The 26,584-nt window shown below is 35.8% G+C and overlaps 2 protein-coding genes and 2 pseudogenes across 2 annotated transcripts; 2 read left to right on the top strand and 2 right to left on the bottom strand.

Annotated features, from left to right (window-relative positions):
- Nucleotides 1–1,200: 1,200 nt before the first annotated feature.
- LOC148699019 (protein trichome birefringence-like 33) lies at nucleotides 1,201–5,792 on the top strand (annotated as a pseudogene).
- A 4,994-nt stretch (nucleotides 5,793–10,786) lies between these two features.
- LOC137721465 (abscisic acid receptor PYL4 pseudogene) lies at nucleotides 10,787–11,648 on the bottom strand (annotated as a pseudogene).
- Nucleotides 11,649–16,539: 4,891 nt separating this feature from the next.
- On the bottom strand, nucleotides 16,540–18,643 carry LOC137721139 (dehydration-responsive element-binding protein 2A). The gene is made up of 2 exons (XM_068460251.2): nucleotides 18,426–18,643; nucleotides 16,540–18,161 (listed from the first exon to the last, which is right to left on the bottom strand). The coding sequence occupies exon 2, from the start codon at nucleotides 18,138–18,140 to the stop codon at nucleotides 16,944–16,946; it is 1,197 nt and encodes a 398-aa protein (XP_068316352.2). The 5' UTR covers nucleotides 18,141–18,161; nucleotides 18,426–18,643; the 3' UTR covers nucleotides 16,540–16,943.
- Nucleotides 18,644–21,772: 3,129 nt separating this feature from the next.
- LOC137719560 (cation/H(+) antiporter 15-like) lies at nucleotides 21,773–25,395 on the top strand. Its single transcript, XM_068458598.2, has 3 exons — nucleotides 21,773–22,309; nucleotides 22,809–23,804; nucleotides 24,061–25,395. The coding sequence occupies exons 1-3, from the start codon at nucleotides 22,082–22,084 to the stop codon at nucleotides 25,264–25,266; spliced, it is 2,430 nt and encodes an 809-aa protein (XP_068314699.2). The 5' UTR covers nucleotides 21,773–22,081; the 3' UTR covers nucleotides 25,267–25,395.
- The last annotated feature ends 1,189 nt before the right edge of the window (nucleotides 25,396–26,584 follow it).

The raw sequence follows: 26,584 nt of genomic DNA, 5'->3' as shown, positions 1-26,584 counted from the left end.
CTCACTGATCAACTTCCAAAAACATGTTGGTACTGTTGGCCGAATATGCATCTTACGTTGTCGTTTTTGTTAGACAAACTTGAGAGCTCCCTCTAATATATAATCATAGCTTCTAATATTACAAAGCAAAATAAGTGGATGATTGAGATTTAATTTTTCGAAAGCCACTTAGGAAAAAAGAAGTCATAGCACAAAGCAACCAACTGGTCTCTGGCCGGCAACAACCTTCAGCCAGTGTTGGTGCCTGCGGCGGCGCCTCGTGAGTTTCAGTTGGAGCTAAGAGTCAAGATGCGGGCGGGTTCATCTGACGAGCCGAGTTGCTGGGGTTGAGACAATGAAGTCGATAACCCGCAAGTGCATAGAGTTCTCCACTAATTTTGTTAAGAGCTCGTGAGTAGAACTTAAACCAGCTTGTAAGTGAAGGGTTGCCCAAGAACTCTTATACCACTTTCAGATTCTCCATCCTTCTGACGTTAGACAATTTAGTCCTTACAAATTGGGGGACACCGCAACCCATTATCATTGGAATATGACCACCATCTTCCTTGTTGTACAAGGCATCCACTTTAAATAATTGATTGGTACTGTACTTATCAACTTCCATTCTCTTCACTCACTTACGTACTTCTCGTGTTTTGTTAACTAAGTAATCAAAATTAGAGAACCATTCCAAAACATTAAAGTGAGAGAGAAGGAACTCGAACGGATAAGAGTGTGAAAATTCCAACTAGTCTCCTCCGGGACGAAAATGGGCGGATAACTTCACTATCAGTTGTCCTCTTTTTTATTAAAAAAAGAAAGAGAAGGAACTCAAACGGACAAAATGCGAGTGTAAAAAATCAATGCTTTAGAATATGAATTTCGGTTCTATGTTTGGGTATGGGATTCTGAATCTAGGGTTTTTAGAACAAAAATCTATTGCTTGGATCTTCTTCAAAAATCAAAAGGCAAGGAAAGGAGTACATAAGGAAATTTTAACACATATCAAATATTGTAATATAATGTAAATTGCGTATCATAAAAAATGGGACTTATTAAGAAACATCAAATATTATTTCTATATAATCATTATCTTCTTTCTTCATCGACGACCTCTAAACCCTTAACAAGCAAAATCTTAATTATATACAGATTCAAAAATATAAAAAAAATAAAAATAAAAATAAAAAGGTACAGCACCAGAAGCCCATGCATACAAAAATGAAGCCACCAAGTCCTGTTGTACGGAAGTGTCGCGTATCCCACCACCTCCTCACAGTGTTCGCTTTGCTTCTCTTTGCCGTCTTTTTCTTCGGCGAGGATTTGACGTGCATTTTCGACGTAGATCTTCAACTCGGCCCCACTGCCGTCCGAATTATGGGGTTAGAGACGAAGAGGGAGGAGCTGCCGCCGTTCACCATAGGTAAGAACGAGGAAGGGTTGTTGGAGAACAATTTAGAAACAATAAAATAACAAAAATACAGAATCGAAATACTTATACTTTATTATTCAAAAATACTTGTAATACAGAATGCAATTATGTTATAGTAACAAAAAATTAAAATGATACTAACTTGAATGATTGAAGGTAGAGGCTAGCGCAAACGCTATGTCATTCGAATAGTATTTCCGTCCTACTTGTGTGCTTGTGGTTCTACAACGTCTGCTCGACCAGGATACAACTACCTAATTCTATAACCCGCACTGGATTATAGAACTCTAGCGAATTGCTTTGTGTATTTACTCTCTGGAAATTTTGTATGGAAGACAATGGGGAAGAAAAAAGATGATTTCTGATGGAACTGAGGACTCTAGTTATATAGGCTCTTTCATACCTCTTCAAACACCTTTTGAATGTATCTGAAGCTATACAACTCTTTCCAAAGAGATACACCTCTTTCCAAAGAGTTGTATCTATTAATCAAAACGTTTTTAATTAATTTAATTAAAAACTTAATTCGAAATTAAAACTAATTGATCAGATTAATTTTAATTCCTTGGCCCCAAGGCCCTTGTCTTGATTAATTAATATTAATATTATAGTATAATCATCAAGCCTAATCCACACAATTAATTAATATTATAGTATAATCATCAAGCCTAATCCACACAACCATAAGGCCCAAGCATTCAATCAATTTCCAAATGGTCTAAGTTCTAATTACTAAGAAAAAGGAATAAGCCTATATAAAGGCTAGTGAAAAAATATTGTTGACCAATGTGGGATAAGAGGGTCTCAAACTCCTACAAGAGTGCGACGTGTTCAGCGGGAGGTGGATTTTTGACGAGTCGACTCGGTTGCTTTACGAGGAATCGGAGTGCCCGTGCATTCAGCCGCAGCTGACCTGCCATGAACACAGGCGGCCCGAAAAAGTACCAGAAATGGCGTTGGCAGACCCACGACTGCGATCTTCCCAGGTTAGTGGCTCAGTCTCTATAAAAAAAGTCGTTTTAATCGGCGTTATTTGGGAAAGTTGAGCCGGTTTTTCACTTTACAAAAGCATCGTACGACGGGAACTCTCCTAGTTCTCTCGATCCCTACTTACAATCTCGTCACCGAGAAACAAAACGGTTTGGAAGGTCAATTGTAATCTCATACAACATATTTTTTTTATTCTTCTTTAAGATACAAGTACACAGTTCCTGCGATATATTTGAGTCCTAAATTGGGGGAAACAAGGACCTCCCCATCAAGAACACTTAATTTTCGCCTCCTAGAACTGAATAAATGACGCATTTTTTGCATTCTTGATGAGCTTTTGTGGTGTAGTGTGGGGATATTAACGAAGGGGCAAGTAATTTGAGCCAAACTACACGACCAACATTAACAATTTTGTATCGAAAGCTTGTATATACATCTAAGTTGAATGCGAGACATCCCATACTAGTCATTAACCCAATTTTACAATCGATTAAAATCCCAATATTCGAAAAGAACATTGCATTGGAGGTAAAACTCGCAAATTCCTCGTTTTCTCCAATTTTTACTAGGAACTTAAGCGAAATGATTCCCACTTTTTTTTTCTTTTGTTTCTTCAATTCAAAAAATAAAAATAAATAAAAATATATAAAAATAAAAATAAGTGCGTAGAAATCAAATCTTATTAGTAGTTACATAGTCTTATTTTCTTTGTAATATGTGGGTCAACTGCCCAATCCGTTGTGAGCCTATAAAGTTGTAGACCTTACAAAATACCCACAAATGTTTGGACCCTAACCGTATACTTTTGTCACTTAAGAGCTAATAAACCATAATTTATGTTTCTTGATGTTGGATTATTATTATTTTTTGTTAACTTGATGTTGGATTATTGATTGTAACATGTACAATACCCTTGTGGCAACATATTCCTGCAGCTTCAACGCCACTTTGATGCTCGAGACACTACGAGGGTAGAGGATGATGTTCGTCGGAGATTCTCTAAACCGGGGTCAATTTGCTTCCATGATTTGCCTTCTCCGCTCAGTTATCCCCAGTTATGCGAAAGCTATGGAATCCTTCGACTCAGACTCACGAACTGTTTTCATAGCCAAGGTGATCAAGTGTTTCATTATTTTGTTTCATACCAAATGAACAAAGTTGTTCCTGTTTTACTGAATCATTTGTTGCATGATGTAAAATATAACTTATATTCGAGTGGTTTCACTTTTAATTGCATGTGATAAAACCGCACACCAACTAGCTAACATGTAGTGAAATTGAGTGATATTAGCTCAGAGTGCCGGAGCCGCAAAACAAGCGCTTTCCACCCGCGCAAGTTCGTTGTTGGCAGGAACAATATCTGTGCTTGACTCATTAATAGTGGACCGCTGAGCACCTTCTGTGAAATCTTTGACATTATTATTTTCCAAGTTTTGTCAGGAATACAATGCCACAATTGAGTTCTATTGGGCACCATTTCTTCTTGAATCAAACTCAGATGATGCCGTGGTGCATAGGGTATCTGAAAAGATTGTAAGGAAAGGATCCATCAATAAGCATGAAAACATTGGGAGGGTGTTGACATATTAGTGTTTAACACCTACCTCTGGTGGATGACTGCACGCTTCAAGTTTAAAATCTTGTACACACATCAATATCTCTCCTTAATTTTCACAAACTATGCATTTTAATTATTTGTTTAAGTAGTTTACCTTTTCTTCCTGCATTGCTTAATTATATGTCTAATTGCTTAAGCTGTTAATTCGCAGATTAGGGTCCTTTGATGATGAGGTGAAAAATGTCGTGGAGATGCCAACCATGGAAGCATATCGTATGGCGATGAAAATTTTGGTAAGATGGGTGATGATGAACATGGATCCCGGGAAGACGAGGGGCTTTTTCACTAGTATGTCACCTGTTCATGGAAAGTGAGTTCTTTTCTATCACCATCCATTTACTAATGCACGCAGAATTCTTTTGCCTACAAATAGAATAGGAAATGATTCTGCATTTTTTTTCCTTTCTGCATTCTTGGTAAAGTAACATTTGCATAAACTTTTTATACGACTACTAGCAAGGGCGAAGTTAGAAAGTTAGCGCAGCGGGAACACAACTAAGTAATGGGGGATGCAACACCATTCTCATTGCATCCTAACAATAGCGTGTTAGAGTGTAATACCATTATTTTCTTGTTTATAAGCCTTTAATATTTCATATAGGTTGCGAATTAACGTCTAATTTACCCTCAAAAGTTAACTTACACTATTTTTTATTTATTTATGAAAAACTACCAATTTATCCTCCAAAGTTAACTTCATACACTATTTCTTTATGAAAAACTACTGATCTACCCTCCAATGTGTATCACATGCAAGTAATGTGGCTTAAATTGATGAAAAATTGAATATAGTAGTTTCGAATATAATATTAGGGATATAAGTGGCAGATTTTTATAATTCAATGACTGATTTTTCTTAAAAAAAAATAGTTTAGAGACCTAATTTTCACTGAAGTGATAATTCGGGAACTAAATTGGCAGTTCACCTTATAAAGATAATTTAGACACAACAATAATTAAATGCAAAATTTTCAGTTTTTCCTATAAAACATGTCCAGTACTGTATTTGATTTTTGATACGAATTAGAAAGGGATGAGTGGTTGTCAAGTTGAGTTGCTAAGACATATAAATTATCAGCCATGATGTTTCCTGTCACCTAATTCCTATCAAGATACCAGATAATTCAAATAAGGGCCTGTTGGGATGGTGGGATTCCAAATCTAGGGATTTAGATAACATTGCAAAGATATAATATACATGCCAAGACTAACAATAGAAAAGAAAGAAAAAAACTGAACTTCAAATGTTTCTTTGCATATAGTTATCTCAAATGCATGCAATCCGATGCTTTCTAACTTCTATAGCAAATTTAGTCTCGTTGTTAAAACCATATCATTTTATTTTTTTTCAAATTCCCCCGTTCGAATGAAGTCTTAACAGTTTGTCAGAAACTTGACATAAATTAAATGACAGAAACATATTTGCGAGGAGCACAGACTGGAGAGGAGACCGAGGAGGCAGCTACTACAATCAAACCACTTTGAGTGAAGATCCTAACTACAAGGGTTCAGATTCTACGAATGACATAATGCAGATCATAGGAGAGGTGTTCAATAAATCAAAGGTGCCCATTACCTTTCTCAACATCACCCAACTCTCAAGCTATCGGAAAAATGCACACATCAGTATACAAGAAGCAGTGGAGCCGGCTGTCCCCAGAACAATTAGCAAACCCTATTAGCTATGCCGACTGTGTGCATTGGTGCTTGCCTGGCCTTCAAGATACTTGGAATGAGCTTCTATTTGCCAAACTTTTCTATCCCTTGACTTAGTAAAAAATGCTCATGCGGGTGATGTTAGATTATACTTCCGAAAAATATAGTAAATAATTAAATTGATCAGTTTAACATTTGAGATTATCTCCGGCATTCTTTAATTTAACCAATTTCCCATAAAAATATATTTGTGAAGCATTACATATATATAAAGCTGATGACATAATACAAATCGTGCACTCTAATCACCAAAAGTAGTACTCATCAAAATAAAAGATTAAAGAGTATTTTGGGACCCGAAATCTTTGCTTAGTGGAAAACACCACATAATTTAAGGGACAATTTAAACATCAATTGCTTTGATAATGTTCTTGCATAATTAGTGGAAAAGTCTCCAAAAATTGAGGAAGGACAAGCAGAAAGCCATTCATTTATATACGCACATAAAAATTCGATCTTGTAATTCAGATCATCACTAGCTATGTTATTTATTACTCGGATAAATTTTCTAAACCCTAAGACAAATTTCAGCATAGATATATACAAACACACTTTCTTCTGTACCTTTAATAGTGTATATATGTGTACGTTCAATATATAGCTATTGACTAAAATGGAAATTGAAGACCACCTACAAGCTAGAAAATTATAAAGTTTGTGGTCCGTCGTAAGCTGTTTTTATATTTATCGAAAAGGAACATTCGGATATGAGATCTCTAAACTTCTGAGTTGATATTGTTTACAATTTTTGGAGTGGTCTTACATTGATCATGGAAATTAAACTTGCTATATTTATATAGCGGTCTTTTGGACCCTTAGACAAGGGTTGGTTGAAGGAAATTTCAACCAAAATATTAGAGTTTTGGTTGACCGTGTCAAATTAGTCATGGGACACGCACGCACTTACGTGATGAGAAATTTTTTACTGTGATTGGAATACGAGTGGTATTTCACGTGTTTTTATACAAGTGATGAAAATTTTTAATATTTAAGTTATTAACTTTTTAACACACATATCACATTATTTATATAATGACACGTAGTGTATCATTCTGTATTTCGATCTTCTCAAAAAATCTCTCGTAAGTGATGAGGTAATGGGTGGCTTTGATTTTGTAAACAAGATGGAACATTAATTGCCTCCTTGCCAACTTGCTAATCAACTTGCAGCCAGCTAATGGAGATTATATATCTCTTCCAACACACAACGTATGTAGGGTAGAATTTATATAATAAAAGGGAGGAAAAACTTGCAACTTACTTTTGCTTCCCAAACCAACTTGATCGTTGTTTAAGTCAAGTTGCAATCCAATGCACCGAATATTGATTCCCCAACATCGCCAATTACCACTTTAGCACAACATGATACGATATTGAAAAGCTCCGTACCTGTGCTTCTATGTAAAAATATAAGATCGAAGACGATAAAACATAACACGTCAGATTTGAAATGAATTAGTAGTACGTCTTACTTAAAAATAAACAATGCCAACTAGATCCTCAAGATATGGTAAGACACGGAAAGCAAGTATATTTTTTATTAAAAAAAATGACATACATAATGAAATCATATTCGTTCAAAAAACAAAAAAAAATAAATGAAATCATATAATTTTTATAATCAGATCATATGTATCTTGAGTAATGTTAGGATGATCAAATTTGTAAACTAAATTTGAAAACTAAATGATGTGTTACCAATATGAAATAACCATGTTAATTAACACTTAAGTAATATTCAATTATCAACTTCTATGTCATTTAATTTACACATTTAATCTTCATAGCATTATCCGTACACATCTTTAGGGAGTCAGGAGCATAGGATCAGAGGGCACATGCTTCCTCACCTTTTTTTGTCTTTTAAAAAATCTTATATTGATTTTCTTAAATAGTTGCAAAATCAACTTTAGTTCTTGAGTGCCCCTCCCCATATATTTTTTTCCCTTCTCATTCAATCATGTCTAAAAACCCTATGGCATTTAATATGAATGAGTATTAACTTATAAATACAACAAGTAAAGAAAGAAGTGTTTTTTTTTAATCAAGTTTTAGAAGTTAGCTTGATTTATTTTTTTTTTTAAAAAAGACTGTTTTTTCAAGGTGCTATCTTCTTAGTCCAATTTCTAAATTTTCCATTTCCTTTATATTAAAAAAAAAAAAAAAAAACTTTTTCATTGTTTTTTTATTTTTATTTTTATTTTTATCAATTTAACAAGTAATGGATGCATGTAAATTTTTTTTGGTAGGTAATGCATGTACATATGTACACCATATCTATTTATAGGGTCTGGAGTATGGCACACTTGGGTACTTAAAGTCGTTAGATCCATTACTTTGTTGAGGGATCTAAGTGACGGAGTATGTGTATGGTAGAACAATTACTATTTAAGTATTTTGATAAGAGAAATAACTATAATAAACATATTTTGATATTTCATAGTAGGAAATGATTCATGTTTATTATGTCGTCATTATATTATCATTGTGTTGTCGTTATGTTATTATTGTGTCATCGTTATTGAAAAATAATCATGTAGGCAAACCAAAATGTCGAAATATGTTCATTAAAGTTATTTTGATTTTTTATATGACCATTCGGAATTTTACTATATTACTATTTTTTGAAGTAATGCTTTCTCACATGTATAATATTGTTTGTTAAAAGAATTTCAGGATTGATTTCGTAATATGTACCATATATATAACATGCTAGTATCAATAAAATAAAGAGTATGCTATACTTACTATCTAGTTATATCATCTTTCTAATAAAAGTGAATCCCGTTAACTCATGTGGTTTCCATCTCTATTTAAGAAATAGCACAAGTAGTGGTACAACTAAATGATAAAAATAACATTTTTGATAAAATAATTGGTCCTTCGAGCCTTCGATTCTCCTCTTGCAGGTCCTACGTACTCACTTTCTGGATTGCACTGTTTCTTCTTATCTACTATGTTCAGTAAGTAAAACTGTAACAAAAAATCGTGTTCTTTATAACAATTGGCCATGGTCACCCCCATGCATCAAGATTCTTATAGAAGCTACATTGTAATTCATTAACTTTAACCTTGTTCTGCTTGTACTTACAGTACTATCTGTCTCTGCACATCGGTGCCAGTGCAATATTGTTGCGAATCTTCACACTTTACAGCAGTTATCTCATCGGCATTGCGGATATATATGACATATGAGAAGAAGGATTAGTCAATTTCTTAGCCAACTTTCATTTTTTAATAATAGTGTACAGTACTAGCTTACGGAAAGAAACGTATCCGAAGCTCATTAGCTGTATAGACAGAGATCATATACTCTTTCTTTTAACAAAAAATCCTTCGGCTGTTTGAAGAGATTTTATTGAAAAAACCTGTTTGATGTTTCAAGTGGATTCGAAATAGAGAGGTCATATATTAGTTATATATACATATAATTCAGAAATATGCATACTATATTATTATTATCTGGGATCAATCTGCTATAGTTGTTTCCATTTCATCGGAATTAGCTGAAGAGAGAACCTCAATGGAACCAGGGTTAGTCCTCAAGTTCCACATTTACCCTATAACATACATTATAAGACTTCATATATATAATACAATACATACATTTTAAAGACTTCATATATAATACAATATAGAGAAACAGTAAGAGTAAACATTGAAGAAACAAACAATGGACAAAGTCGTAGAAAAGTTCTAATTAATTTTGTTAACATAGTCTTTTAATATAAATAATATAATCTCATTCTACACTCCTCACAAGTGTATTTTTCTTTCCAAAGATAGAAAGTTTGAAGTATAGAATGAGATTTTTGGAATGCCAATAACAATTCCCTATATATATATATATATATGAATCCTTTAAGGGAAGGGATCTCCATTTTTTTATAAAAATGGGGATTAATTGTGGGGTCCACATCGCATCAAACTTTAACAATCTGAACCATTTATTTTCAAGTTGTACCTCATAGATCATCATTGCAAAATATTAGCCAAATTAGAAATATTTAAGACATCTAATTGTGTTCAAAGAATTGAACGAACACTTTATTATATAAGAAACAATGCAATTTGATCTTGATAATTAAATAGGCAAATGGTTTCGGATTGAATTGAATTTTTGCAAGAATGATCTATGAATCAAGACTTACAAAATAGACAATTCAAATCGTTAAAATTCGATGTGGAGTGAGCCCCACACTTAATTCTCTTTTTTTTTTTCAAAAAAAAAAATAGGGATCCCTTTGCATAAAGGGTCTATATATATAACTTACATTTTTTTTAGTACATCGATATTTTTACACTAAGGGGAGGGGGAATTCGGCGAAGTCACACAATGGGCAGCCTAATTTGGTATCGAATTCGTCATCCACGAGATTCGAACTTAAGACCTCTCGCGTCCAAGTGAAGAGGAATACCACCAAACCGTAGTATTGAGTGGAATATATAGAACTTACATAAGCAAACTATTTCTCATTTAAAGAAATGAAAAAAACAAAACACAAAGGAAACAAGAGAAATTAGAAGGATGAATGCACCGTGAAATTGGACATAGTTTATGAAATAATAAGATGATATTTCAAACATAAGAAGCCTTTAAGGGAAGGGATTCCTATTTTTTTCTTTTTTTTTTTAAATAGAGATTAGTTACGGGGTCCAAATCACATGGAATTTTAATAATCCGAACAATCTATTTTTTAAGTTGCACCACATAGATCATCTTTGCAAAATATTAGCCAAATCAAAAATATTTAAGACATCTAATTGGGTTAAAAAAAATTAACGAATACTTTGTCATATAAAAAACAATGAAATTTTATCTTGATAATTAAATAGGCAAATGATTTCCGATTGAATTGAATTTTTACAAGAATGATCTATGAATCAAGACTTACAAAATAGATGATTCGAATTGTTAAAATTTAATGTGAAGTGAGTCCCACACCTATCCCTATTTTTTTAAAAAAGAAAATGAAAACCCCTTTGCATAAAGTGCCTATTCAAACATAATAATGTTATGTAGATCGATTGAACAATCTGAGATCACATGGTAAAGGAAATTAAGGAGGTAATTTATAACATGCATTAATATACACAATATCATACAACAAGCTTTGACCATTTTTCAACCAGCTGCAGAGATCGAGCCTTAGAGAAAGGAAAAAAAAAGAATCATGAAACGTGAAAAATTTCATGAGGGTTTCTTGGTGGTGGGCTTATTGGCCATACTCTCCGCGATCTGAGCCAACGACTGCAAGTTGCAACGCACAATTGTGTCCACAAACACGCACGTCTCCTCTTTCGTGTTCCCCGGCGGTACGTCCACCACGTACGACTCGACAACGACGGTCCCCACTCCGTTGGGCGAGTCGTGCAGTGTGGTAACGGACCGGTAGTTCGTCAGCCGATGGTCCCCGCCCACCACGCTGAAGCTGATCACGTGCCGCTCATCGTCCAGAATCTCAAGGCGCTCCGTGCTGGACCCCGCTGGTAGTCCCGACACCACGTGGACCTCCCGGAGCGTGCCCACGTCGCCGTTTCCGTCGATGACGTGGCAGCTCTTGAGGAAGTGCTTGTATGCTTGCGGGTTGTCGAAGCGCCGCACGACGGACCAGACAGTCGGGACGGGTGCCTCGATGGATTGCACGACGGAAGAACAGCACTGGTTGGGAGCCATCACGAGGGAGTGGTGGCGTGTGAGGTCGACTGAGGCGGCGACTGCCTGGGATTGGAATTGTTTGGGGTGGATTGTGTTTGTGGGGTGGTGATAATTAGGAGGGTTGATTGGTCTTTGAAATTGGATTGGTGAAGGCATTTGCTTTTGGTGTTGTGTTTCTCTCTATGCATTTGTTGACAAGGGGCTGGGTTCAAAGTTTAGATATGATCATTATATATTATGGGCAGAGAGATGGGGGGGGGGGGGGGGGGGCAGCATTGGGAGGGAGGGAGGGAGGGAGAGAGAGAGAGAGAGAGAGAGAGAGAGAGAGAGGGTATTAGTTGTTTAAGCTGGCGATGAGTTCCACTTGGATTATTTTTTGCTGTTTCCTCGGACAAAAAGAGATAAGAGTGAGGGAGAAATTTTTATGAATACTGCGAACAAGTTACGTTTTGTACTATTTTACATGTTATAATTGATATGTTTTACTATTTTGATTGATAACATAATTTGTATGTCTTATTACTTCAATCGAAGACATAATTGATATGCTCTATTATTTTGATGGTAGACTAAAAAATAACATATTAACACGGTAATTTGAGTGAAATAATATTAACATGAGTTACATGACACGATCATGTTCTAAATGTATCGAAGAGACAGAAATAGGGATTGGGGTTGGAGGGAGTGATGATGTTGATCACAAACATTACGCCGGCCTCGCAAGTGGATGCTCAACTTGCAACTATTTTCTTTGGACTTGGTTTATTTATTTATCCATTTTCTTGATTTCCAACTACAACTTTTGCCACTTGTTTTTTTTATATAACTAATTTCTTGTTCTTTTTCTTTATTCTAAACATTTTTTTTAAATTGCTTGTTGATTCTTCTGTATTCAACCTTGCACTTTTCTGTTAAACTTTTATTAGGTGATCCAATTACCCCACCCCCACACAATGGCCTCTTTAATTTAATTTATATATATACATGTATATATATATATATATATCTATATATAATTTTCTATGTAAAGTAGGATTTATAAACTCTTCTAAAACGAGTGCCTATCAACCGTTAGAAAAGATGATTCAAGCATATTGTATCGTGCATGCCGAATTTTATATGCTTCCATTTTTTTTTTTTTATCTTAGCTATTTCTTCATCCAATGCAATTTAGTCTTTTCATACAATATTATTAGGAGTCAAACTTAGAAACTTAATTTCTTAAACAAAGAAATAGGCTGGACAGTTATACTAATACAGTAATACTACTAGTCTATAAGTTAAAGTCAGGCATTGTGCAAACTTACAATACCATAATGCTAATTTTTTTTATATTAAGAAAAAAAAAAAACAAGAAAGTTCGACGGTATAGTGTTAATCAATTGACTAAATTTGCTAAGAGAAGTTCTTTCATTTACAAGTACCAAAAAGGAGGAGAAATGGAGAAATAACTGGATTTAATGATTTGATTTTACCTCTTCAACATCTTGTAAGTTTGAAGTCCCCACTCTCTCTTAGTGTACCTCGTTGCACCTTAATTCGGTTACAAAAGCGAATAAAATTTAACAAAATTGCAAATGTAGCTTGAAGATGGAACGCAATCTCTGTGTTTTAGGATTTTTTTGTTATTTAATTCAAGATTTCTTTTCATTGTACATTTTTCCTTCTTAATTATTTTGTCAACCTTAATTTACGTCTCTTTTTTATAGATACTACACTGAACTCATACTTTCGAGTTATATTGTTAAGTGACACATCTACTTTGGTTTAGCAAACAATTTTTGGTTATGTTATAACTTGTAACTCATATGTCAATTAATCAGATGAAGAAAATATATTTCGATTATGTTAATCAAAACCATTTTTTTTCTCTAAAGTTGGGGATTAGCAAAACAATTAGGTGGATGTATAGAATTAGCAAAGGAATTGAATTCTGAAACATTTTTCATCATTTTTTAAGAAAAAGAGAAGCATTTTCCAACATAATTTTACTTGCAAGTATATAATCCTTATCTAACATTTCTTGTATTATTACTTGTGTGAAGATACTTTTCGAATTATCATCGCCATTATATTGGGTATATGACATATTCACCACCTTCACTAAACTTATCTATCAGATCATCTTTAGAACCTCCACCAATGAAGGTCCCTTTTACTGAATTCAACTATCCACTACTAATCGACATCCGTATTGACCGGCAGCAAATTTCATCATCTAAATCCACACAACATTATCCACCAATAACTTTTAATTTCGTATCAGTACTTAGCATCTGCTGCTTCATCTAGCTACGTATGGAAATGTTCGGTTTACAACTGATAATATAAACTTATTTTTTATTTTTTTTAGTTTAGTACTAGATTTATCCATGTTTGTAGCTAGATTCATCATATTTCCTATAAAAAAAGGTCATAACATAATTTGGATTGACATAATAAGTTTTTTGTTAGAAGCTTTTTTATGAAATCACGACATACTACATTTTTATTAAAATTCAAGTGCTCCATTGAGTAGTACTCGGATATATTTTATGAATAATAATGAAGCACATTTGTAGAGAGTATAAATCTTACATTAGGTAAAGGAGGGACCAAATATTTGCTTATAAGTAATTGGGCTAGTACTTCCCATATTGCAACCACCAAGGGGTGGTCCAATGGTTGGGGACGAATCTCAGGCTGGTATTTCATATAGCATGTCCTGGGTTTGATTCCTAGCTGGCGTTGGTGAATTGCACGAAGGTGATCAGAAGGTGGATGAAATGCCTCTGTGAGTCTTCCATGTCCCCTGAATGATGGATTGCCATGTTGAAACCACCAGCTGGTCTCTTTTTTAAGAAAAAAAAAAGAAGAAAAGTATTCTCCATATTATCAAATTAGTTTTACAATAGACCTCAATTTCTTAACCCTCTGCAAAAGAACACAAAAAAAAAAAATTTTAGCATTCAAAATCGCATTTCGTTGTCTGTAAAAAGAGTTTTCTTTTGTTAGTTCTAGACATTCCAAAACTCTATTATTTTCAAACATGTTCCTAATCTCTTTCTTTAATTATTTGAGGTTTCACCAAACTATAAATTGCCTATTTTTTTTTATCAAAGAATTGTAAATTACGTAATATTATTTTCTTATAAACTACCAACCAAGATAAATTTATCTCAAATGGTTTAAAATCTGAAACTGCTGCACGCCCACAGAGAGGAACTATTTGGCCTATTATTTTGGTGGCTAGTTGAGTAAATAATCCTGTCCCAAATGCACCATCAACTCAACTAGGTTCTATTTTATCACCTGCAGGCTGCTCAAACTTCAATTTCTGCTATCTTCTTCTCACCTTCCAAGTAGTTGCGACTTCTCCATTTTAATTTACCTACGACTTTTAGCGTGATTCCATGCGTCTGAACTTTACTTTTTGTCCTTTCTTTCTTTTTTTTTTCTTCCTAATTTTCCACCCACTTCCAGCAACTTGATTGTCTTCAAATTTTCAAACCCACTCCCCTTCACGTGGCAGATGGTACTGTTCTTACAACTTCATTGTTTTTAGTTGTCTTTGAAGAATTCAATAAATAGGACGGGGCTTCAGTTGGGGGAAAAATAATTGGCTCCTCATACGCAAGGACTTGTTTCTCTTTACAAAATAATCACAGTTTGAGGTGTGTGCAAAAATTTGTTATTTGGTTCATAAGTTGATGTATGATATTGCAATGTTTAAAAATAAGCTATGAGATTGTAGTTTAACCCATAGTTGAAATAGTTTTATGCAATTTACCCATTTTTAATGCATCCATCTTTTCCTCGATAGGATTTGTTGCTCTTATTTTTGGTTATTTTGATGGTTTAGGCTTACCCTCCTACTGTTGTTTGTTTTTGGGTGTTACGTTTGATTCGTATTTCGTAAAACTTGTAAATAACTTGATGAGTGATGTTATACTTATAATCTATTTGTATTATCATTTGCATTATCTCTCTATACCCCATCAACACATGCGGCTAGTACATGATGGTGTGGGTCTTATTACAAATAACGTTTTGTTTGTGCTCAAATTAAAGATCTCTCAAATAATTCCATAGGATTTTAACCAAAAACAGAAGTCAAGGCATCGTGTTTGTCTTCCTCCTATTAGTTTCCAATAAAAGCTGTGTTGAACACAAATCAAATTCAACTTCACACTTGCATCGATCCATATTCCACAATGAAAAACTTCAGAACGGAAGCAAAAACAAGCGGTTTACGCAAAAGCACTCTTGTTAGACCAACTCAAACCCTTGGAGTAAGTCCTGAATTTTCCCTTCTATTCCTCACCACCCCCCCCCCCCCACACCCCAAAAAAAAAAAAAAAAAAAAAAAAAAATCTCTCTAACCCTAGTTCTAAAACCGAGTCAAGTGCTAAAACCTAAACAAAACTCAAATTCCTCCCAAGATTATCATGAGCCTAACGACTCTTTTTTTTTAAATGGGTCGTTGGTTCATCCAACGGTCCACGTTCAAATTTTTGTTTTGTTTATTTTATATTTATACATTTATTAAATCCAACGACTGATATCTAATATGATAAAATCCAAAGGTATAAAAAAATATATAACGGCCCAAATTTAAATTTAACGGGTAAAATAATTAAAAAAATTATTTAACTCAAAATTCACCCAAATTTAATGATTTTTCAATATTTATCGGAATTTAAATATTTTTATGTTAAAATGTTCATAAAATTAAATAAAGATAGTGTACATAATTTTTTTTTTTAAAGTACTTAAAAGAAAAAATTAACCTAAATTTATTCTTTAATAATATCGGGGTAAAAAAATTTAGGTCTGAAGAGTTGGAGCAGAAAAGTTGTTTCTAGATTAAAACCTAAATTTTCTAGACTAAAAATTTTAGGTTTTACTCAAAGGGTTGGAGATGATCTTAGAAGTACCAAGATCATTATCAATTCTATCATTAAAAAAAAAGGTATCAATTCGAATGTTCTGAAAAGCTATGTTAAGCGGTTCAGCCTGAAAGCACTATTGTTACAGGCACAGCACCATTGAAAACTCAATCGTATACCAGAAAGGGGAACTGACACCAACTATTCACAAGCTCAATTCCGTAGTATAAACAGAAAACAGGACAAGAAGAAGAAGATAACAGCCACAGAAGAGTAAAAAAAGCACAAAAAGTCTGTATTTCCCATGACTATGATGTTTCAACTATTTTCAAGTTCCTTTTTCTTCCTCCTATCTACATTCTACAATGAAAGAATTTTTAGTTAATATGTACATATATATATATATATATATATATATATATATATATGTATGTATAGCATTGCCAAGTTGTCCATCAACCCTTCAACATAGAACGGCATAGAATGGCAAGGCATGTATAACATACCTGTACCATAGCTCAAAATCTCCAAAACAAAATTGAAATCAAGCACAAGGGCAGTTCATCAACACCACAATCTGTTTCTTTGCTTTCGGAATCCGGGGATTTGGTAAAATCCGGGAGCGGATTACAGCGAAGTCATGGGAAAGACTAATAGATCCCCCACCCAACTTGGCCTTCACATTTCCATCGAATAGTTGTAACCTCCATCTCCGGATTGTGTTATTCCTCCTGTGAATCCTCCCCAATCTAAGTCGGACAACCCCAGATTGAAGTACCCTTGATCATCTTGGCCGGTATGATTACTCCCTTCCTTTTCTTGCTTCTTGAAATCAAAACCGTATTCGAAGTTCAATGGGGCATGCTCCATGTGCTGCAGACTCCCGAGCAGCTTGGCGTCTGGAAACTGCAGCTGGTACAACAAATTTGATGGCCTCTCACTGCTGAGAGTCTCCATGCCCGACTGACCAACGTCAGCTCTCCAAACTTGCTCCGATCCTGAATTGCAAAGGGAAATATCATCTGAAGGCATCAACAGCTCATTTACATCAAACATCTCATCCATATCAAACAACTCGTCGGTTGTGAAGTTCTCCGAATAATCCCCAATAAAACCATCTCCGCCATTCCAATTATGATCCTCAACTCCTGCTTCCGGTTTGACGACAGGTTGTTGTTGATTATTACGAAGATAATCCATGGTGAAATCCTCAATGATTTCTGGCTTCACCATACCACTGGCTTGAGGGACCGCAGTAGACCACGGATACATCCTTGATTCGCCCTCACCATCCTCGTTTTTCACATTAAGAAAAGGCTTGGAATCCTCGTCTCCACAAACCTCAGAGCGACTTGAGGTTGAAGTGGGAGTAGAGCATCCTGGAGTTGCCACTGCAGAAGACCCTGATGGTGTTGCAACTGAAGAAGTCTCCAGTGAAGACGATGGATGATAATTGGCCGCATGCGGGAGGTTGAGGCGAGCACCAGCACCATACATGGCCTTGGCAGCCTCATCATACGCAAGGGCAGCATCAATGGCAGTGGGAAAAGTACCTAACCAAAGCCTGCTTCCCCTGTCTGGCTCCCGAATCTCGGCGACCCACTTGCCCCAAGTCCTTTGCCTCACACCTCTGTAATTGCAACGTGCATTCTCAGGCCCTCCCTTGCCTTTCATACAGCCTTTCTTCGACCCCTTGGCGGGCACTTTACGCGTTTTCCCCTCGTTATTACCCGATTCCAGTTTCTTATTGTACTCTTTCCACTTTTCTAGTGTCTCAGCAACAGAGTTCCCATCTCGCCTACTCCGCGTCTTCCTCTTCCTTGAAGAATCCAAGGGCAGAGATGACATGTTAGCGCCTTGATCATACGCTCCCATTACTCCTCTATTATGCACAATCTGCGGTGAACACGAACCAAATTCCAATTAAGAACTCGGTACAAAAATTCTCCAAAGCAAATTGCGGTTCCAATCACACAAGCACGAAGACCCAAATACACCAAATCAAAATTGAACCAGGACTCTGAGCTTTCTTGGGTCCCAAGTCCGCCGTTAAAACATCAATTTAGAAAACAGATACACAATCCCTAATCGAGAAACGAAACAGACAATTTCATCAAGCAAAAAGGAAACGAAATCAAAACGGCTCAAAACTCAACCAACCTCGGAATCTCCTGAGTCGTCACAAACTTCCCGATTGGCACCGCAGTCTTCGACTTTCTCGAATCTATACGACAATTTCAGACGCGTTTTAGCGTTTTCTCCTTCCGGTCGACTGTAATTTCTGCCTTTTTTTGGTGGTTGCTTTTTGCGCTTTGCTGCTCTTTAAGCTTCCAAGTTGATCGAATCCAGAATTCTTTGAGACTGCTCGCTGTGAGCCTGTGACAGATATTTATAACCTTCCTCTAGATATTTATGTGATGATGTGGCGATTTTCTAGTTGCGTCGTGGCGCTTCTAGCTGGATTCGGAAATTTGCGATTGTGCCACAGAACAGCTAATGCGTGCTTGCTGTGGGCTTTTTCAGTTCTTATCTTATGGGATTTTTTTTTAAATTATTATTTTAAGATTTTTTTTTTATTAGCACTTCACAAATTACTTTTTACATCTCACATACCGAAAAAACCCTACACTTACTTTTTAAACAAAACATTATCTTAATACATCCCATTTACTCACCCAAATTACCCTCACACCCCACTTGCTATCATACTAGAGTATATCCGAGGAGAAACCAATTTCAAAACGAGAAATGCAACTCTAAAATTGCAACTCTCAGGAGGCAATGCACTAAGAAGCTGCTCATCTCAAGGGCTCCTGAAAACCCTTTCTCTGAGAAAAGCAGCTTCTGGGCAGAAAAATTGAGGCTTGTCTTTTTTGTATGCATGAACGCTCCATTAACATGGTCCAATACATAGTGCTTGCAACAACCCCAAATTTTATGTCACCGTTTTTTACAGCACCCCACATATTCAAACACCAAAATTTCCCAAAAATTAAACAGGTTTTTTAATCAACTTGAACAAAACCCGGATGAAATTGTTGGCAAATTTTTAGAATTGGATGATTAGAATAACCCAAAAACCAAAGTGGTGAGAGAAATAAGAATTAGGGCATGTAAGTCATTTCATATTAGAGCATACAAAGCATTTGATATTTAAATTTTATGTGGGGTGTATTTATCAATATATGGGATGCCAATAAAACAACCATATTATTAATGGAAGGAAATTTTAAAACTATTACAATATTTAGAGAAGGAGGAGAGTTTTGAACCAGAACGAATGGGTAGAAAGCCTATATGTTATTTTTATTATTTTTAAGTTAAAAATAAAAATGGTAAATTAAAACATAATTAGGATTCTCCTGCTTCCCATGCTCTCCTTTATTCGACAAAGTTGTGCTGCTTTACCAAGGGAAAAAAATATGAATCATCATCAATTTATTTTCTGATGAAATTCGAAATAGGGTAAGTTCTTCATCTTTTGCTCTCTTTCTATTGCACTTATGCATGAATGTTTTATTTAGGATACTTAATTTACTATCATGAAGTTTTTTTATTTTCAACATTTCATACGTTAAATTGTTTTTTGCATGATTAACGGCATTGAGGTGCTAATTGCATCGTAATTCTTCTCAACCCCAAGGGCTCAACCACGACCCATTTTTCACTACCAAGGGAAAACGAAGAGTAACTGAAAACAGCATGTCTCACTCCTTCGGACAGTATTATGTTATCCTGTCTTCCTCGTCGACTTCTTGCATGTGCACCACGTGTCGCACAATGTGTAGGGCAACGTGGCGATTTTAGTTCACTTTGGACGAGTAACTTAATCATGTCATGAGTGACATGTTCAATTCCGTGTGGTGGAGAATTGAGCACTGTAAGCGATTGGGTCATGGTGTGCGGAAAGAGGATATTCTCTGGAGTTTCTTTTGACGATCTTAGGGATCTTTATACTTTAATCGTTTATTTTATATTATGTAGTTAGTTTTCGTCAGATACTACTTGTATTTAATTTTAAATAAAAAAAAATCAAATGATTTATGATCACACAATCCACGATGAATGACTAAGCTATGAGGATCCCTAGATCCCCACAATTTGAATCCGGATGGAAACCAAAGGACAAGGATCCTCTTCGGATCCTCTTTACGGGGATCTGAAGATCAATCAATCGTGTCCGTTCAACGTACATCGTGAGATCAGTTTTCGTTATGTACTATTTATATTCAATTTTAAATTAAAAATTAAAAATAATTTCTAACCGCACGATATACAATGAATGAGCACGATTGATGAATTATCCGGATCCCCACAAAAAGTATCTTATTCCGCATCCAAATCCATGGTGTGCGCTGGAGTTTGACAAAGTGATGAGGTGGCAGCTTGCGTGTTTGCTGACGCAGCGGCTAGACAAAGTTTGAAGGAGGCTTTGGGCATCTGCGTGTTTGCGTGTTTTTCCTTGTTCAAATTAAAAGATAAAATAAAATGTATTAGTATGTGTTTGATTTGATTTCGGCTTTGGGCATCTATGTGTTTGGGCTTTTCAATGAACTGAGCCTATTAGGGTTTTCTATTTTGTTTTGATAATCTATTTTGGGCTTTTCTATTGGAATAACTCAAAATTCCAAAAATAAAAGAATAAATAAAAGAGAATTGCAATTGGCATTCTAAAATTTCATTTTACATTATAAACTTTCTATAATTAGAAAGAAAAATTACACAAGATAAGATTTTGAAGTGCCAATAACAGTTCCTAAATAAAAACACTTCAAAACGAGGATTTAGGCCAATTAGGGGATTAGTCGATCCAATTGTTATTTCTTATTATTTATTCTAAGTATTGTTGTTCTTTTTTGTATACAAGCGATAGGTGGCGGTGGGGAATTAAACTTAGAATCTTGAGTACATATGTAAATAATGTTGTTAACTAGCTGAGCTACAATCACCCGTCGTTATTCCTTTATTTCTCTCCATTCCTTTGATCATTAATTTAATTTGTTTCCTTCCTTCTATCTATAAATGTGTTTTTTTTTTTCAATTGTTGAGAGTGAATCTCATATCGGATAAAGGAGGGACTTTGTATGTGCTTATAAGTAATTGGGCTATATCCCACATTGCCAATTAGTTTTATGGTGAAATCTCAATTGTCTTCATGGAATTAGAGCTACATGTCTACATGTGAAGTACAACGGTCACACGTGATTTACGTCACCCAATTTGTGTTGTTCACGTGTTAGGATTGAAAATTTGTCACACATGAAAGGCACGTTGAGAGGAAATTCCACATTAGGAAAATGATGGACCTTGCATGTAATAAGTACGAAGTTTTTATTTATAAACAATCTTTTTTCTTTTTTCTTTTTTTCTTTTTTTTTGCTGAAAAAAGCTCATAAATATTTTGAAAAAGTAATAGGTTAATGCAGATAAAATAGTTCACCAAATAACTTGCGGATGAAATTGACCAAACCCTTCTCATAAAATGATAACCGCACACCTTCTGCAACGACTTTTACCGCGCGGCTGACCCCAAGGCCAAAAATCAACACATTCCAATTCCGATCAGCCCTAGATACTAAACGCCTACGGCGGTTGTGGTGGTGGTGGGCAGGCGTGGTTGTCACCTTGCTAGTGAATTTCACTTCCTACTCGTTTTCGGACGATTCATAGAGTTGTCGGCCGGGATCACGATCAACCCTAGGAATCAATTAGTACAGTCGTTCGGCGCTTCGAATTGGCAAGGCGTGATTGACTCAAGATTAATAACACTATTTGCGATCAATTTTTGGGAGGTTAATATTTACAAATTAACAAGAATGGCGACGAATGGAGTTGAAACCCCCCCACCGGGGAAGCCGGAAGCTCCAATCTTTTGCATGAAACAACAAGCCGTCACCTCCAAAGGTATATGGAGGAAAGACAATCCTTTAGACTATCCACTTCCTCTAACAATGGCTCAAATCGTCCTCGTCGTTGTCATCTCTCGAGCGCTTTATTATCTTCTGAGGCCTTTGGGACAAACCAAATTTGTCTGCAATCTCCTGGTATTTATATAAAAAAATAATACATCACGTGCATGCTTATATTTTTCTGGGTTTTCGGTTTGTCTGCAATTTCATATGCTTAGTCCATGTCAAGCATTCATAATATCTGTCACTAGGAAATAAAGGCTTGCTTATGTTATGCCTGCAAATAATCTTGTTGTTTCTATTTATTTTTTTTGTTCTAATAATTTTATTCATGGACATGGTCAAAAATCAACCAGGATTGAATCAACTTTGCAAATTCGGCTGGGTACGTTATTAATTAGGTTTTTTTTTTTTTTTTTTTGTTTTATTCGGTAATTTCTAGAGGTCATTACTGTTTTTTCATAATTTAGGAGCGGGTTGTATAGTTGAAGTCAACCATCCAATATTTCTGTCCTGAAATTAATAGTTCGATAATATAATATTGGTATATCATAGTTTAATCAAGTTTGTGACAAAGTCATAGTTAGATTGAAGTCTCCATAAATAATTTAACTTCAAGTTTTTGTTTTTGCAGGGTGGCATTATATTGGGGCCCTCAGCGCTAGGGAAAACAAAGGTAGTAAGGGAGAAGCTGTTCAGAGCAAAAGATGCTTCTGTGTTTGAGGTAATAGCTCTAATGGGCGCAGTATACTCCATGTTTATAATCGCGGTGAAATTTGACAAAAACATGGTGAGAAGGACTGTAAGGAATGCTTGGAAAATTGGTCTGCCTGGTTTTATTATTCCCTTAGTAATAACCCTATCTCTAGTTCACCCAATAGGCACCACTCTTCCCGGACTCAAAGGAGGAACATTCTTCCTCTATTTTAGTTTCTCTACTTTCTCCTTCACTTTCTTCCCGGTCATAGCTCAGGCCCTGAGTGAACTCAACCTCATGACTTCCGAGCTAGGTCAACTCGCCATGTCGTCTTCTTTGGTCACTGAAGCCATCCAGTGGTTGTCCACGGTTGCACAAATTGTGTTCTCAAAAAGAAATCCGAGCCACGGAGTTATGGCTTTGGTTTCGGTGATGGCCTTGACGATTTTCAATTTCTCATTTTTAAGACCGCTTGTACTACTAGTGGTTAAAAAAACGCCCGAAGGAAAAGAAGTGAAGGAGGGTTATGTGGTTGCTATACTGGTTGGGGTTTTGGCCATGGCATTGGTCTCCGATGCCATAGGTGCAACTCCAGTTACCGGCCCTATACTTTTTGGGCTAGTCATACCAGACGGACCACCTCTTGGTGCAACATTAATACAGAAGACGGAGTTTGTGGTCTCCGAATTTCTTCTTCCAGTGCTCTTTTTCCGTGTTGGATTCATGGTTGATGTGTTTTCGTTTAGCGATTGGGAAAGCTTTGGCAAACTTCAGCTTGTTATTTGTTTGACGTATGGAGCAAAGATTGTTACAGTTACAGTTGCTGCATTGTTCTGCAAAGTTAGGTTTAAAAATAGCCTTTTGCTAGGATTGATATTGACCATCAAGGGTGTCGTAGATATTGTCCTTCTTACTCGATGGAGGTCTAGTATGGTAAGTAACAATATTACAATGAATTCTTTTTCTTTTCAATAATTCTATTTAAACGCATAAAACTAACACATTTAGTGACACACTCTCTTTAGAGGTGTCAACTATTGTATATAAGACCAATATGTATTAGACAGTGTGCTAGTAAATTTATGCATCTCTAACTCGTAAAATCACAATTCGTTCTAACTCTCGGATTTAATGAAAGAATATTAGATTTTGAGGATGACAATCTAACTTTTGTAAATATTACGTGCAGCTGATGGATGAACAATCCTATACTCAAATCGTGCTCTCTATGCTCACGGTGACCATGATCGCAACACCGGTGGTTCGATTCTTATACCAGCCACAAACACGACTTGGACCATCAACAAAAAACTTACGCATCAGAAACATCCAGTCAGCTCGAAACTACCTGGAGTTCAGTATTCTTTGTTGTGTCCACAATGAGGAAAGTATCTGTAGCATCACCACCCTCCTAGAATCGTCTAATCCAACCGATGCGAGCCCCCTAATCACCTACGTTGTCCGCGCTGTCGAGCTCATTGGCCGAGCGGCGCCCCTACTAGTCCCTTACAAGAAGAAGTATCAGGAGGAAGGAAATAAGAAATTAAAGCGCTCAAATTCACCCACACATCAAATGATGCGAGCCTTTTGGAATTACTCAATGAACTCAAAAGGACCGGTTTCAATCCAAGCCTTCACTATGATCGCCCCTTACAAATCAATGCATGAGACCGTTTGCCGTCTAGTGGAGGACAATAACATACCTCTGATTCTCTTACCATTCCATGAAAACCACCAGTATATTGTTGGCGCCACTGTCACGACAGCGATACGCCAATTCAACATCCATGTACAAAATTATTCCCCCTCTACAGTTGGATTACTAGTCGAAAGAGGCTTGTCAACTCGGTTAAGCGTGTCCCACTTTTCCTACAATGTGGCAGTGTTTTTTATTGGCGGGCCAGATGATCGCGAAGCGTTGGCCTACGCTTGGCGCATGTCTGGCAACCCGGACGTGGGCATCACGGTGTTCAGGTTTGTACTGCAGAATAAAGTAATTGTAGCCAACAAGGATGAGGAGACAGAAGAGATACTCGACCAGGCATTGGTGGACGAGTTTAAGATAAGGAACATTGGGAATGATTGTGTGATCTGGCGAGATATCGAGGTGGATGATAGTGTGCAGCTCATGGACGCCATTAGGAACTCGCAAGGGGATTATGATCTTGTGTTGGTTGGGAGGCGGCACACGGATATGTTATTGAGGGATGAAGAAATGACAGAATTTGTGCAGAATCCGGAACTGGGAGTGATAGGTGACATGCTTGCTTCCCCGGATTTTTGCGGGGGAATGGTGAATGTGTTAGTTTTGCAAGAAAGCAAGGAATTGAGCAACGGAGCTTTTCGTAGTGGCTCCATGAAAGGGTCGGAAAGTAAATTTAAGTTTCATGGGTAACAATTTATTCCTCATGTCACAAAATTTGTATTATGTACAGTTTTTAAAATATCGGCGAAATTGTCGAAATATTAAAAAAAAATTAGAATCGATATGAAAACAGGAGGTAAAATGCAGACTTTCACCTTTTGACAGCGAGATACTAGAAAATCAGTGAATATTGAAAATATTTACCTATTCACTGTGAAAATTTTGAAGAAACAAATTGAAGATTCTAAAATTTTAAAATTTCTTTAAGAGATTTCTCCAAAATTTAAACTAAATTTAAACTGAATAAGGTGAATGAGTTGATACCCACCCAAAATTAGAGCTTTACATCTTCAGATTAACACCTAATCTCTCCACCTTTAAGTCTGCGGGATTTCTTTGTTGCTGGCCTTCATCTTCAAGTCGTGTATCTGTATTGCCGACTTGGAGTTTCAAATCTTTTATTATCTTTATTATTTATGTTAATATCATTTTATATTAATGGAGAATCAACTAATTACATTAGTTGGAGTGGATTTCCGTTGAGATTGTTCTCGTTTGAATTAATTTTGATAAGTATAACATTTGCTAAAGTTTTATCTTTGATTTCACGTTTTTTAACAAATTTTCATCATTTCCACCGAAGTCAATTGATGTCAGTATATTCATTGATATTTTTGTAAATTTGCATATCGACTCATCGATACCAATATTTTAAATACTCATTATATATACCAAAATTTTGGCAATGCATTGTAGGAGGTAGGCAGAGGAGGAACAGCTCGCAGCTAGTTAAGTTTCTCCTTTCCCCTAGCTAGTTTATTTAATTCATTTTGCACAAATTATTTCTAGGTAAGAATGTTGTAAACTAGGTAAGGTAAACATTTTATACATTGCCTTAGGGATTGATGTTTGTTGTAAAAAGTGATTTATTGGGTTTTACCTGTAGCTTGTACTGCAAGTCAGATAATTTAGATATCACATGAACGAGAAATGCTTTTCATTGATGTTATCATGTTAATTACAAAGATTTGAACAGATCTCCAGATCATGATCGATAACCGACTTCTGGCTAATATCTCCAAGTATAAATTATCTGAAACCAGTTGGAACAACTTACCAACTCCTTCTGTTGGAGTGTTTGGATTTAAGACGAATTTTGAAACCTGATTTTGTTATCTTCCCTGGAAACTGAAGCTTTTTTTTTTTTTTTTTTTTTTTCAACTGTAACAACTACCAATTCTTTCTGTTCCCATATTTGACTAATTATGTCAACGTCCGTCGATTTTCTGAGATGGCCTTATTAATACCGAGTTTCATTTTCAAATTTTTTGGATGATTCACAGGGTCG

Source organism: Pyrus communis, chromosome 1 (genome assembly GCF_041283825.1).
Source record: "Pyrus communis isolate YQ-2024b chromosome 1, ASM4128382v1, whole genome shotgun sequence".
Lineage (NCBI taxonomy): Eukaryota > Viridiplantae > Streptophyta > Magnoliopsida > Rosales > Rosaceae > Pyrus > Pyrus communis.
The sequence above is the reverse complement of the archived record's forward strand: the minus strand, read 5'-3'. Positions and strand labels throughout refer to the sequence as shown.

Excerpts from the sequence above, each read along its gene's own strand:
- LOC137721139 (XM_068460251.2), bottom strand. The coding sequence starts at position 18,140 with ATGGGAGCGTATGATCAAGGCGCTAACATGTCATCTCTGCCCTTGGAT.
- LOC137719560 (XM_068458598.2), top strand. The coding sequence starts at position 22,082 with ATGGCGACGAATGGAGTTGAAACCCCCCCACCGGGGAAGCCGGAAGCT. Across the intron at positions 22,310-22,808 it reads AATTTGTCTGCAATCTCCTG|GGTGGCATTATATTGGGGCC; the intron begins GTATTTATATAA and ends TTGTTTTTGCAG. Across the intron at positions 23,805-24,060 it reads CTCGATGGAGGTCTAGTATG|CTGATGGATGAACAATCCTA; the intron begins GTAAGTAACAAT and ends TATTACGTGCAG.